The sequence below is a fragment of the Leuciscus leuciscus genome, assembly GCF_965113295.1.
Source record: "Leuciscus leuciscus genome assembly, chromosome: 7".
NCBI classification, from domain to species: Eukaryota; Metazoa; Chordata; class Actinopteri; order Cypriniformes; family Leuciscidae; genus Leuciscus; species Leuciscus leuciscus.
Window position 1 is genome coordinate 44,800,480 of NC_138731.1, and position 15,462 is coordinate 44,815,941.

The 15,462-nt window shown below is 36.9% G+C and overlaps 1 protein-coding gene and 1 long non-coding RNA gene across 2 annotated transcripts in view; one reads left to right on the plus strand and one right to left on the minus strand.

Moving 5' to 3' along the window:
• Positions 1 to 6,383: 6,383 nt before the first annotated feature.
• The window catches only part of LOC309502435, a 188,375-nt gene continuing 179,296 nt past the window's right edge, over positions 6,384 to 15,462 (plus strand). The window contains exon 1 of the long non-coding RNA XR_014207276.1: positions 6,384 to 6,587. This is a non-coding gene — a long non-coding RNA (uncharacterized lncRNA). The remainder of the gene's footprint in view (positions 6,588 to 15,462) is intronic.
• Positions 7,036 to 15,462, minus strand: part of LOC309502335 (receptor-type tyrosine-protein phosphatase F-like) — a 128,715-nt gene continuing 120,288 nt past the window's right edge. The window contains exons 9-10 of the mRNA XM_082174704.1: positions 7,801 to 8,091; positions 7,036 to 7,716 (exon numbers count right to left, since the gene is read on the minus strand). Of these exons, the coding sequence (XP_082030830.1) occupies positions 7,625 to 7,716; positions 7,801 to 8,091 (383 nt within the window). The 3' untranslated portion in view covers positions 7,036 to 7,624. The remainder of the gene's footprint in view (positions 7,717 to 7,800; positions 8,092 to 15,462) is intronic.

Sequence of the window (15,462 nt, forward strand, 5' to 3'; positions counted from 1 at the left end):
CAGGTTGCAACGTTACATAGACAAGAACGGACCAAGACTGACTGAACAGAGGGAACTAAATACAGACACTGATGAACACAAACCAAGTGACAGATTAAAATGATTGACAAGACACAGGTGATGATGATGAACTAATGATGGTAGATATGGCAACGGATGAGTGGCGGGAAAACAAAAGACATGTGACTAACAAGGCTGAACAGAAACACAAGTTACAGTACTCAGGCTAAAATACAGTAGGCTAGAGTTAGAGTTTAGTAGATTAGAGTTACATAATGTAGTTCTAAACAAATTCTACAGAATTAAGAATTACCTCTTTTTGGGGGAGACCTCTTTTTGTCTGGTGCTGTTGCCATGGTGACTCATAATATCTGCACTCCATTGATAATGGCTTTTTATAGTTGTGGTGCACGCGCTTAACTCAGAGTCAGTCAACTTGAGTTGAACTAATTTTAGCTGTTCTGTAACCGAAAACTCAGAGTTTCCCATCTCAGGGTAAGTCAACTCAGAGTTCAAGTTTTAACTCAGAGTTGGTTGAACCTACTTTTCTGAAACTGTAAGTGTAAGTGTTAATGCATGTGACCATCTAACTCTTTATTCCTGATAATTCACACTCTGACCTTTATCACTTTGAGCTCCAGTGCGCCTCAACTTCTTGTCATTTTCAAGCATAGTAAACACTGACCCATGACGTGTTAAAAGTGTTAACATATTCTTTTGATATTTTCCTTTGATTAATATTCATCCACTATGGATTCCACCACTGCTGTGACACTCTAAATGCTCACTTTATTCAGAGTAAACACTACATTAGTGAGACGCTCAAACAAAAACACTGAAACGGTGCAACAGTTTCTCACATGTCTCAGACGAGCTGCTAAAGACTGTGACCTCAGAGCTGACTAAGATAATCAGTTATGAGATACCATTGTGAGCAAATGCTTGGATACAAGGCGGGCAAATAAAGCAATAATTTGAGACCAGAATCCAATTCCAGCTCCAGACGAGCTCCTTATTCTAACAGTGAGCAAAATCAACATGAAGTTGCATCAGCGCTCGTACTGAGGGAATATCTCTGATGATATTATTATACTTGCTCCAAACCAAGAGACACTTGATCAGAGACAACATGCAGAGGCTCGTAGACTTTAAACATTTTTAAGTCTGAAAATTGTCAGGGCATTGGCGCATGTTCACATAAGAAAACAACTGAAAACAGCGCTGTTTGTTCACCTTGCTAGCTGTAGTTGTATCCAATAAACTATGATATTAAACAAGCTAACGCTATAATTGCTAACATAGCAGACTCATGGAAAAATACATCTGTTATCAATTTTTTTTTTATCATGACTAATTTATAAATGACTCAGAATCGTCTGTATTAATGAGAAAATAACCACTTCATCTGATGTTTAAAGTGAATAAAATAGCCTTGACTGAAGAACTTTGTTCTCTCCACCGGCAGCGTTCCCAGATCGGGAGAACGATTTCCAGCCCAAAAGCCCAACAAAAAAACACCCACAACTTTAACTATAAAAATAATGTTATATAATTTTATTGCCGTGCCAATTAAGGTTGATAAGGAATTTTTTTTAACTCATTAAAACAAAATAATGATGATAAAATAATATAAAAATAGATAAATTCCCCAGGAAAACTAGGGCAAAAATGAAAGAAATGTTAGCAGATATGACTAAAATGCCCAGACAGACACTGTCAAAATGGCAATCAAGAAATTAACCGATACCCTCGGAAAAACACATGGAACATTTTCAATGTCAACAGTCAGAATAAGTAATGCAAAAAGTGAACTGAATAAGCAACGAAATTAGCAGGTATTTCACGCTTGTTCAGACACAACGACAGTCAAAACTGTCAACAGAATTAACAGCAATAATGCGCTTTCCTTCGTGTTGCAGTTTAACTTCAGACAGAAGTGTAAAAGATGTCCTGATGCAGGACAGGATCATATAGTTTCATATTCAGTTTTGATTTCAACTGTGAACAAACAGTGAGTTGTATTTTTTAGAGTAACAATTATATGAACTAAGAGCCTCCGTCATCTCCCTCCACAGGTGTAATTCACGTTTAGAGAGTTAGAGACTCTCCCACTCTTTACCGTGTAACTTATATTTAGGAAACCCTGGCATTGTGATCACTTGAATATACCAACCCGGTCACACTAAATGCGTCTCTATAGCACGCATTGTCTTTATCGTGCAATTTATACGCGAAAATGAGTTTTTACCTGCATATGATACGCATGGTTAGGTTTAGTGTAGGTTAAGTAGTGGTGTGGGGTACATATGTATTATACGTTTGGTTAGGATTAGTGGTTTATCATTTGAGAAACCAATCCTGTTCAAGTAGTGCTACAGTATAGACAACACTTAATGCTTGTTGTTGGGTGCGTGTGTAAGCCTATTACACACAATAAAGTACGTAGGGGAGAGCGGGGCACAACCTAACGCTTTTTGACTTTCTCAGTTTGTGTAAATCTACTTATGGTTCAGAGTATTTATTTTTTCCCACATTAATTTCCCACATGTCTAGTACAATTATGTGGTTTTGTTTTATTAATACAGTATATACTTTTTTTCTTGACATACCCCGAAAGAATGGAAGTGAAATGTGACAACATGCCCCATAGGTGGGGTACATTGTAACATGTGCAGGGGCACATTGTAACATAACATATGACAGCTTAAAATGTTATCTGATCTAATAAAAAATATATACAAAACAAACAAAAATATTTTCTAAATAAAATACAACTTAAAATAAAACTTTTTCATATAAAATAATGGCAATTTTTAATAATTAAATATAAACAATTTTTTGGAGTTTTGACTACGAACACATGAAAACACAGCTATACAACATAGTTCAAAACAAATAAATAAGTAGTCATTTCTGAACATTGACTCTCAGTCTTTATTCACCTTTTTCTCACGTTTTCCCAATAAAATTAATAAAAGTATAGAATATAATAGCATATTTCTAATAGGGGCTCATTGTAACGCAGTGTTACAACATGCCCCCGCCTGCACAACTGGGATTTAAACCCTGCTAGTGCTAAAAACCCGTCACTCATGAATCATTATGTTTGTCTGCTGATCAAAGCACTGTGAGGGAAGAGAGTGAGGACTCAATGTTTCTAAACTTTTTGTTTTACGTCAATACACAGCTTGGTTTTTACTGATATGTTTAGGGGGGAAACCCTGAGATCGGGTCCTGACCCCCGCTATTTCTGCCTACACTAATAACTGAGTTTAGACCTGAATTCAAACTTGATCTCACAGTAAAATCACAGCTCAATTATTTCTATATGAGAATAACAATTATTGTTAAATCCTCTCTGTCTAATTTAACCTGTAATTTATTACATGCTACCAGAATAGAAACAACCAAAGTCATATTTAAAACTCACCATCCAGACGCCAGAAACACAGACAGAAGAAAACAATGCGAAACATCTTCAGCGCTTTCAGTCCACAAATATGAAAAGACAAACTCTTTAAAACTGCTTCAGTAATAAAATGACAGATGATCTGATGTGAAGCTGCTCTGTAGTAAAATTAAGTGAAACTCCACCAACATCTCATGTAACTGCACATCTTTAAGTGCTGATTCATGCGACCATCGTGTGATAATTCACACGCTGAACTTTGTCACTTTGAGCTCCAGTGCGCCTCAACTTACTGTAAAAGTGTCGTTTTCCACAGAAATAAATGTGTGAAAAGTGTCTTACAGCAACAGTTTGCTTACCATGACAAGAAAGCATCAACCAAAGTCATCTCACATGCAAGCGTTATTGATTCAAGAACAGAGTGGATGAATTGTTCTCATGTGTAATGTTACTGTATGGGAGCATCAGCACAGAGAGTGAATTAAGGGAAGTCAGACACAGACTGGTTGTTTAATGAATGTAAATCATACGCTCACATTGCCAATGAGTTAATTGTGATGGGACAATCAGTCTTGAGTGGGACACACATTGTGTTTCTACAGTCACTCTGTGCTAAAGCTTTAAATTTAACTCACGAAGGACATTTAGGCATGATCGACACCAAACCGAATCTTCAAAGTCCTTGTCCAGCTTTATATGTGGCGCTGCTGAAATTTGGTAAAATATACAATAAATATACAATAAATGTTATAAAACATGGAGAGACTCTTGAACCTTTATTGATAAAGACAAATATGTATGGCAAATGGACAGCAGTAATGTGAGATTTGTGTGTCTTAACATTCATGGAACCAAAAATTGTAAACTGGGTTTATAGAGGAGATGCTTTTTGTCTTTTTTTCTTCAAATCAAGCCCTGACTACAAACACTAAATATCTTGGATAAAAGGAGAAAAAGTGTTTTATATGGATCAACAACTAAATTAAAAAAAGAGAGAGAGGTTTACTTAAATAAGAGTTGTGCCGAATTATGTGACCAGAACCATAATGCAACCCTGCAGGGTTATGGTTAGGATTGGGATTAGAATTAGCAATACAGCGTTCAACTAGAGTCACAGAATTCAGCACAACACCTGAACTCAAGCTTGATCTCACAGTAAAATCAGAGTTTGATTATTTCTGTATGAGAATAAGTGAACGTTAATCCTCTCAGTGATTTATTAAACGGTACAAGCACAGAAACAACTGAAGTTATTAAAACACATTTGAAACTCACAAACCAAGTTCAACTGGCTTTAGTCTATTTTCTAAATATTATTCAATATGCAGATCTTTAATGTTACATCATCTATCATTTCTTGTCCATCTTCACAGTCTCTACACTTTTCTGTATTTTCCTGATGACAGGCAGACGAGCTGGAAAACATGAGAGAATAGAGATAAATGAAGATGAATGAAGATATTCAAGCGGACGAGGAAGAAGGAACCAAAACTGATCTAAGGTAAAGCATGTGAAGGAATAAATAATCACAGCTAACATTGCTTTACCTTGCCGGTTTAACATTTATATGCTTTTGAAAACTCGCCAACACTTGGGCCAAAGTTAGTGTTGTAATAACAAGAGGAAACAACTAGACAGCGGTTTAGGTTTGTGGATATATTTAAACTCATGACTTGTGTAACAAGCTGAAGGATCAAGAAAGAGGGAAGTATAACAGAGAAGAGGAATTGCACATATGAAGAACCAATCATAACAGAGAAAATTTATGTAATGGATCATGTCATTAGCAGCATTTCCATTACAGATTTGCACAAAACTGCGATATTTTCTAAATGTCGATAAAAAACGATTGCGAAATGACGACATTTCCATTAACCAATGTTATGCGACTGAAACGTAATTTTTTTCTCTCGCCATGAGTCATTCCAACAATTATGCCAACATATATCCCAGCCGCCGCACTAGCCATTATTTTTAATAGAAGGAGACGTATGCGTGTTATTCAAGCATTAATGGCAAGGAAAGACTCTAATACTGGGAGCGGCACTTATGAGGAGTTTCTGGTGTTTCTCCCTCATATCTGCTTTCAGGTCTTGATTCTGGCATTTATTAGTGGTTGAGAAATCCAGTATTTCCCTAATTCTTTAGTCTTTTATGAGTTTAATAAATAATTTCAATTTGTGCAGTTTGAAGGGGAATGGAAACGCAGCTACTGTCAAACACTTATTCTACAGTATATAATCTGTTGTTCTCTTTTTGTCGTGGGATTCTCTCTGAAATTGGTCGAGATCCTGGCCGTGATTAAAGTATATTCAAAGGCATTGTTTGGGAATTAATTCAACGATTAATTAATTGTTAGTTAATTAATTGAGTGATGATTGTTTGATGATTGTAGACACCTGATGATAATGAGCAGAAACACTGAAGGAAAGAGAAACACCAGAGGGGTTATTCCAGAAAGCAGGTTATGTGATAAACCCGGGTATGTTTAAACTCTTGTTCTCCTCCTGCTCACAGGCACTGTATGCGAAATATAGATCCAAGATAATTGAGGATGTATTTTAGAAGACTAAAACAACAAGATTTGATCCTTTTATGTACATTATTCGGTACATTAATACATAATGTATATGTGATTTGTTTCAGAAAATCTGGCAAAGGTACATAAATATAAAATATATAGAGATATATTAGTGGTAAAGGCAGAATTACCTTAAAGCTACACTGTGTAATTTTTTTAGTTGATTCTTAGCAAAAAAACACTGTTCTTTCAAAAGTATATGTGCTCATTCATGTGTAATTACTTCCACCAACTAATCAAGTATTCTCGTAAGAGTAGAATCTGCCATTCAGAATACATACGAGTGAGTCACTCGAATGGTGGCAGCCATGTTACGCCTCCATCTTGAAAATACATCAGCCAAAGAGGGACATACCTGGAAATTCAAGCTTCGCCTTTCACGCTTTTACACTCAGTGGCACCGTGACGAATGACATGTAAACCAAATCCTCTCGAGGACATGTAACAGAGTCGCCAAGGAATTAAAACGACAACGCGACAGAGCAAATCAACAAGACCAAAGTCAATATTGGAGTGGCTTTTCCAAGATGGAAAGAGTTCATGAGGAGCAAGGATTTTTAAAAGGGACGCCGAAGTTGCCTGCTTTCTTCTCGACAGGTAATTCAGCCTATTTGTGTAAATTCAAAGATTTTATAGTTGCTTGGCTAACTACAGCATGGTTGTGCATAACGCTAGAACGACGTCTAGGATACCTTTCCTTGCGTCAATGATGGAAAAGGATTGTTTACCTTGTAACATAAATCTGTGTAATGGTACCAAAATAACGAAAACGTAAAACGATTATTAGTTTTAGATAGAGGTCATAACCTACATGTTAACTGACTAAATAACTAAATGCAATTGGTAATAGTTTCAAAGTAACCTCATCACTTGAAGGAACACTCATGGACGAAGTCGAACTGGAAGCCATGTTAATCTTGGAATAATACGGCCACCGTAGGAGTTAAAACGCCCTCGGAATGGGAGGGGCTAGAAAGCAATATTCATTTGGTAGTCATATACAATAGCTAGATCACCGCTAGATGGGAGAAAATCCTACACAGTGTAGCTTTAACAATAATGTAAACATTTAGAAATGTTTAAAATAATGTAAAGTGCTAGAATTGTTAAAATACATATGGTCAGTATTCCTGCGCTCGACATAATAAATCTAATAAAACATGGAGAGACTCTTGAACCTCAGACTGAAAAAATCTTTATTGACAAAGGCAAACAAATCCAGATGACAGATGAACAGCAGTAGTAAAGTGAGATCTGTGTCTTTGAGAGAAATGTCGTGTTTAGTCTGTAAAAGAGCTTCAGTATTAGAGACGTCTGATCTGAACAATAATAACAATACAAGACATGTGAGACTTTAAGTGTGATCGAAGTAATGTTTAAAGTCCCCAATCAAATATGAATGAGTAGAGAATGAGTTAATGAGAAAATATATTGCTGTTTGTTCTCAAATTATGTTCTAGGGTGGAAATAAGCCTCCTGGAAATAAACATACAGTAAATGCCAGCATATAAAGCCATTACAAATAAACGAAGATTAATAAATGGCAAAAAATAGTAATATGAGAAATGACACCATTAGGTTTCTGATGTGTGAATATGTGCTTGATCTTGTTCAGCTCTTCTGGATCTGATGACTTAAACCAGAAGAATGACAGTAGCCACGCCCACCAGAGCAGAGAGGACCAATCGGTTCACAGCTTCAGTAGGACCACAACAGTGGACAGAGTCTGAGGAATAAAAGCATCAAACTGAGATCAGATCAGTTCATAAACGCTAATATCAGCGCTGACATCAACTAATATCAGCCGTACCTGAACATGTGTGACAGAGTTGAGTGATGTTGAGATGTTGAGTCTGGTTGCTGATGGGATTGTTCAGCACACAGATGTAGGAGTTTTTATCCTGATATTCCACTTCCAGAGGGAGAGAGAGACTCATGCTGAGATTAGACTCACTGATGCTGGACAATAAACTGTTTCCTTTGTACCAGGAGAGAGTCTCATGACCCACATTCACAGCTGAACACACCAATGAACATGATGATGATGATGATGATGAAGATGAAGAACAGTCTCTGCTGATGACAGGAACAGGCAGACGAGCTGGAAAACATGACAGAAAAATGAAAGATAAGAACATCTCTAATCAACAATCTTCTTTCGGTTCAGTCAGTGTGTTGAGTCAGTGTTTATATGATCTATCATCTCAAACTATAAAATGATTATACAATTAATAACTATGTAAATAATTGGTTAAAAACAAGAATATTTGAAGGACATGAGAAATGATCTCGACTCACCAGAGACAGAAACTCTGAAAGCTTTTAATTTGAATCTTTCTGAAAGCCTAAACTCTCTCATACTTTTGATTTGTTTATAATCTCCAGCATGTTCAGTTGTGATGTTTGTGATGGTCAGAGATCCAGTTTGATTGTTCAGCTTCAGTCTGTCTCTGAATCTCCCATCAAGAACATCATCATATACAGTGATTCTGTCGGCCCGTTTATTGATTTCAGCTATTAAAGTGTTTTCATCTCCAAACCCCCACTGAATCACATCATCATCCTTTATATCAGTGAGTTGCAGGTGGAAGGCTGGTAACTAGCTCGTAAAAGTGGACGGAAGAGCCACACCTGATTAATTGGGTGAACCGAAATCAATCGAGCGCTGGAAAGCACTCCCGGAGAGATTTTGTGTAAACCGTAATTACAGCTACCCTTGCCGATTTGAGGTGACAAAATCGGATCTGTTGAAGACGTTTGACAGATTATTAGACACGCGTCGAAGGAAAATCCAGGGCTAGTGGAATCAGCCAGTATGGGGTCATCTCACAGTGAGCTCGATAATTTTTATACACCAGTTTTCTGTCAAATGAAAAAAATAACTACGGACATAAATGTATGCTGGACATACAAAAGTTGATCAGGTACCATGATTTTCCCAAGGAGGGAATGTTAAGTGTCACTAGGCTGACAGCGGTGAGAGACGTGTGTGTGGATTGTAAGCAAACAATCGTGTACTTGTTAGATGAGGCAGAGTGAAAAGAAAGTTTTATTAAGCAGAATGGGGAACAATTATATATTTTAGTGGTAAAATAAGAGAATTTTCATAAGAGTCGAAGGAGCAAGCAGCTATAATGGCTGTCTGTGCACTTTAGGGATTGAGATATGAGTAATATAATATTTTGGTTTTTGTGGAACAGTAGAGATAAGTGGGACTGAGAAAATAATGATAACATTAGGTTGAATCTGCAGACTAACCATTTGATAGAGGAATACTGTTTCAAACCAGGGTTAATGAAATTGATGACATATAGTACAAATTTTATACTTTATGAAGAGTCCTGAAACAAACAGTGAGACAGAAGAGAGCAAACGCTGTAAGCAGCTGTGCTCTGAAGCTCTGACTTCAAACAAATGTGATTCAAGTTAAACAGAAACATTGTGAAAACCCCTTAGAATATGTTGAGTGATTTTCTGTGCAGCTTATGAAAATGAATGTGCTGCCAATGATAATGATGAAGATTATGATTTGGCTGTTGTGATTGAATCCACCACTGGTGAACTGTAAAAGAATACAGAGAACTGCTTATCAGTGGCTCTGTTAACATTCCTGATCGGATACACTGCTTCAAGGGTGTGCAGTAAGTTGGAGCCCTTTGCAAGCTCATAGTGATCAAACTATAGGCAAAGAGAGTTGTTTTAATTATGGTCAGCAGGGCATTTAGCCCGTAATTGTAAATGCCCACTCGGAAGGTGAGAAAAGGTAAAGTAACAGACATTTCTGGTATTAATGTGGGTTTGAAAGTAGAACAGTATTTAAATGACAATATTAAAGTTTTCTTCTGAGAAAGAACTAAGAATGTGAACGCAGTGCTAAAGAAAGTGAAAAGAATGTGCGAGTAAATAAGGGAGAAAAGAAAGTTAATAACCCCCCAAAAGAACCTGAAATAACGCATATAAACTTCACCATCTTCCAAGTTTAGTGCATCAACTTTAAAACAGGCCTACATGAATATTTTGTGTTCAGAGTTGTACTGCTTTCTAAGGTAAGAATCACTATTACTATCACTTATATTTAGGTGCAATATGAACAGTCTGTTATTGTATTTAATTAGTCTATTACATAAGTGCATTACTGTGCTATTACATTCTCTGATTCTTGATGTCTGTGTTTGCATACATGAAAGAAAAAAAAAAAAAAAAAAATCAGAACAACTTTAAAAAATCCTTTGAATTATTTTGAAAAAGCTTGATCTTATGCAGTAGAATCACAGTTCTGCTGTAATAAACACTATAATTCTAATTCAAATGATTATTATGTCCAAACACAACGAACACCACCAGATCACCTTTTCTATTTGTTCATCTGGCTGTTATTACTCAGTTACAACAGCCAAAATAAATCTAATGTTAATAATTTAAGGGTCATAAGCACAACTAAAGCAAACACTGATCACCATAATGGCGACAACAATTTGTCATTTTTCTCCTTCAGTGATTCTGCTTGTTAACATCAGGTATCTCCAATAATGGTCACACAATGATGTATTACATATTACACACCACTACTAAACCTACCCCAAACCCACCCATGCGTATCATATGCACACATAAACTCCTTTTCGCGTATAAATTGCACAATAAACACAATGTGTGCTATAGAGACGCATTTAGTGTGACCGGGTTGGAATGACATACCAATTTCACAAATTCACGTTTATGTTGTTTACATGCAGATGGTAAAGGCATCGTTTTCAAAACCTTGCACTTTGAAACTCGTTTTTAAAAGCTTGCATTGTCAGGCCCCCAAAATGGCATTTTCGTTGAAATGAACGGCCAAAACGTTTTCCGTTTTCAGTTGAGCGTGTATTATTTATTGCACTTTAGTTTTGTTAATTGTTCATTTAAGTTGGCCTATTTATTATATATACAGTTATATATACACTTTTATTCTGGTTTACTGTGTTCACAGAAGCACTGCGGGTGCTTGATGTGATGGTGTGTGAATCCTCATGTTCTGTTGTTTATGCTGCTATTTGCACATGTACATCTACATTTTTGAGGTATTTGAATCGGTCACAGACACCTATCTATTCTAATTCCATTTAATTCTAATCTAACCTTCAAATCATGTCAGTTAACTGATGATGACTGGTTAACAAGCATCAGCTTTCAGTCAGAAAACAAAATGTTAAATGAACATCCCTACTTCATATATTTCAACTGAACCAACTACAAATGTTCAGTGCAGCAAGTCTACATAACATTTTGAGATTGACCTCCAAAATCTTTACAGTGTGTTTGTGATGGCAAGAAATGTACAAAGCAGCCAAACAAGTATCGTTCTTTACCATCCAACTGGGGACGCGAAGTTCATTTTGATGAATAAAATCATTATTCACTGTATAAAGTATGCTTTACACTATACTAAATATAGGTCACCTCAAATCGTTACCTTAAAGAGCTATTTCTGTTTGATTAATCCCATAAACCCTAAAGGGACTGCATAACCAAGCATAGAAAGTATCTATGAAGAGAGAAAATAAGCGTTAAATAAATAAAAAAATATTATGAATGATAAAAGGCATAATATATAATATACTATATATATATATATATAGTTATAAAATAAAGACAGACTTAACTGTTCACACACACACACACACACACACACACACACACACACACACACACACAAACAGGCGCACACATCTTTGTGGGGACTCTCCATAGACGTAATGGTTTTTATACTGTACAAACTGTATATTCTGTCCCCTTACACTAACCCTACCCCTAAACCTACCCATCACAGAAAACTTTCTGCATTTTTACATTTTCAAAAAAATATAATTTAGTATGTTTATTAACCCATTTCCCTCGTGGGGACCGCTGGCTGGTCCCCACAATGGAGGTGATCTCATGTTTTACTATCCTTGTGGGGACATTTGGTTCCCACAATGTAATATAAACAAAAACACACACACACACACACACACACGCACGCACGCACGCACGCACGCACGCACGCACGCACACACACACACACACACACACACACACACACACACTCATGAATATATGTATCTGTGCACCATGAAACCTCATTTTGGAGGATTCCAAATAGCCTCTATCATCATTTGATTCAAAGCATTTACTGTAAACACTATTGTTCAAATGTTTGGGGTTTCCTCATAAATATAAATATATGATTCTGGTTTCCTCGTAAATATATGAAGCAGCTCAACTGTTTTCAACACTGATAATGATCATAAATGTTTCTTGAGCATCAAATCATCACATCAGAATGATTTCTGAAGGATCATGTGACTCTGAAGACTGGAGTAATGATGCTGAAAATCCAGCTTTATCACAGGAATAAATTACATTTTACAATATATTCACATAGAAAAGTTATTTAAAATTGTAATAATATTTCACAATATTACTGTTTTATCTTTCAAAAACTTTAAAAACATCAATGATCTTACCGACCACAAACTTTTGAATAGTAGTATATACTGTATATCATCATAATATATATCATCTGTCAGCTGTCATTATCACTAATATTTTTTAAAGCTATTGATTTAATTTAAAGTTGAAAAAAAGTGTAATATACACAAATAAAGTTTAAAAAAAACACACAATCTGGAGCCTGTTTGAAGTCCCGCTGGTTGAGATTTACTGCTTCACATATGTCTGCACATATTTTACTCTAAAAACTGTGTTTTGGTGGTGAAAGCAGAGATTGATGGTTCACTTCTATTGTGTGTGTGTGTGTGTGTGTGTGTATATATGTGTGTAAGTATGCAAGAGATGTCTTTGGCTAGACATGTAATTGATGTGATTGATGGCCTGTCAGATTTCTGAGATGCATTTTTAAAATCACTTGAGTTCACAGAAAATCCCTGCCTATCCCGTACTGAGAACATGGCAAACTCAACAATATACAGTAGGATTATTATTACACGGCTCTCTGGAATACTTGATTCTAATTGAATCAGCAGCAGACATAACAAATAGGCTTTTCTGAAATGATAAAAGAGATGGTGTATGTATGTAAGTAAGTAAGTAAGTAAAGTTTATTTCTAAAGCGCTTTTCACAGATAAAATCACAATGTGCTGTACACGAGAAAGGTAAAACAAAACAATATAAAAATGTATATACATATGTAAAATCAAAGTGACACTAGTGAAAACCCATCAACCAAAAGCTTTCTTAAATAAACAAGTCTTCAGATCTTTTTTAAAAGAGTCAACAGAGTCTGCCCGACGCAGAGACAGGGGCAGGGCGTTCCACAGTCTGGGGGCAACAGACTGAAAAAACACGTCCCCTCGGGTCTTATAACGAGTCTTGGGGACCATAAGCAGGTTCTGGCCAGAGGACCGAAGAGTGCGGCTAGAGGAGTACGGGCTCAAAAGGTCCTTGATGTACTGTGGGGCCTGACTGTTTAAGGCCCTGAAAGTCAGCACTAAAATCTTAAAATCAATCCTGAATTTTACAGGGAGCCAATGGAGAGCCAACAAAACGGGAGTGATATGAGACCTTCTGGGGGCACCAGTTAGAAGTCTAGCAGCAGAATTTTGAACCATTTGCAGTTTGTTCAGAGCAGACTTATTCAAGAAGGTAAAAACAGAGTTGCAATAATCAAGTCTAGTTGATATGAAAGCATGAATAATAATTTCCAGATCCTTCTTTGACAACATTTTGCGTATTTTAGAGATATTCCTAAGGTGATAAAAGCAGTTTCGGACAAGCTGTTTTGAGTGTATCTCCAAAGACATGGCCTGGTCAAACACAACCCCCAGGTTTCTGAGGCTGGATTTGACAGAGGAGCCAAGAGAGCCAAGGTGCTGTTTGATCAGTGGGATCTTGTGTTCTGGAGCAAAGATCAGTGTTTCAGTCTTACTTGCATTTATCTGCAAAAAGTTAGTGGCCAGCCAGTCTTTGATGGAGGACACACACTCTAAGAACAGTGACAAACGATGGAACTCAGCATCATTGAAAGAACAATACAACTGGACATCATCGGCATAGAGATGATACGATACATCCTTAAAACAACCCATAATATGACCAAGTGGCAAAATGTACAGTAAAAACAAAATAGGGCCCAAAACTGACCCATGTGCCACTCTGCAGGACAAATTGGTCACATCTGACTGTACATTGTTTATAGCAACATTAAAGGTTCTGTCTTGAATATAGGAAGAGAACCACTGGAGGACAGATCCAGACAGTCCCATCTCATTATGAAGCCGGTTGATCAGTATACTGTGATCTACCGTGTCAAAAGCAGAAGTTAAATCGAGAAGTACAAGTACAGTGTAGTGGCCAGTGTCCGCTGCCATCATCACATCACTAGAGACTTTGATAAGAGCTGTTTCAGTGGAGTGCAATTTTCGAAAACCAGACTGAAAAATATCAAATCAGTTGTGCTGCTCCATAAAGGAGGTCAGCTGGCATGCCACTACTTTTTCCAAAATTTTTGAAATAAATGGAAGTTTTGATATGGGCCTATAGTTATTAGGTTCTGAAGGGTCAAGATTGGGCTTTTTAAGGATCGGGTTTACCACAGCGTGTTTGAAGTAGCTGGGGACTGAGCCAGATGCAAGTGACAGGTTAATTATTTTTACCACACAGGGGCCAACAATATCGAACATTTTCAACAACAGGGGTGTTGGGACAATGTCAGCGGGGCTTGAAGACGGTTTCATATTTCCTATTAAGGTCTTTACATCCTGTAGGCTGACAGGAGTGAAGGACGACCAAGACAACACCATTGAGAATTCAGTAGAACACACAGTGATTAGGGGAACTTTAACACTGGCCCTAATGTCTTGTACTTTGTTCACAAAAAACGACAAAAAGTTGTTACAGTCCTCATGTGTGTACACAGGCACAAGAGGAGCTGAAGGTGCAGTTCGATTTTCGATGGTGTCAAACAAGACTTTAGGATTTTTCTTATTTCCTGACATAAGATTGGAAAAATAAGCAGAGCGAGCCTGCTTTATCAATTCATTCAGATCCAGTATCATATCTTTTAAATGGAGTCTGTGTACCTCTAATTTAGTTGTTTCCACAGACGCTCTGTCTTACGACATTTTCTCCTAAAACTACAAATGTTATCATTCATCCATGGGAGGGCTTTTTTATGTGACCCTGAAATGTTTTTAACAGGCGCTACCATATCCAAAATCAACAGACAGTGGTTGTTGAAACTTTGCAGAAATGAATCAACATCCTCACAATCAACAAAGGAGCGAGAGTCAAAGGAGGCAGAGAAATCACTTAGTGTTGTCTCACTAATGATGCGTTTTTGTGTTACAACATTGCAGACAGTAGGCATCATAAGTGACAAATTAAAAGATATACAACAATGGTCACTAATTTGAAATTCCTCCACACTCAGTTTATCAATGGTTAGGCCACAAGAGAAGACCAAATCTAACGTGTGACCTTTTTTATGCG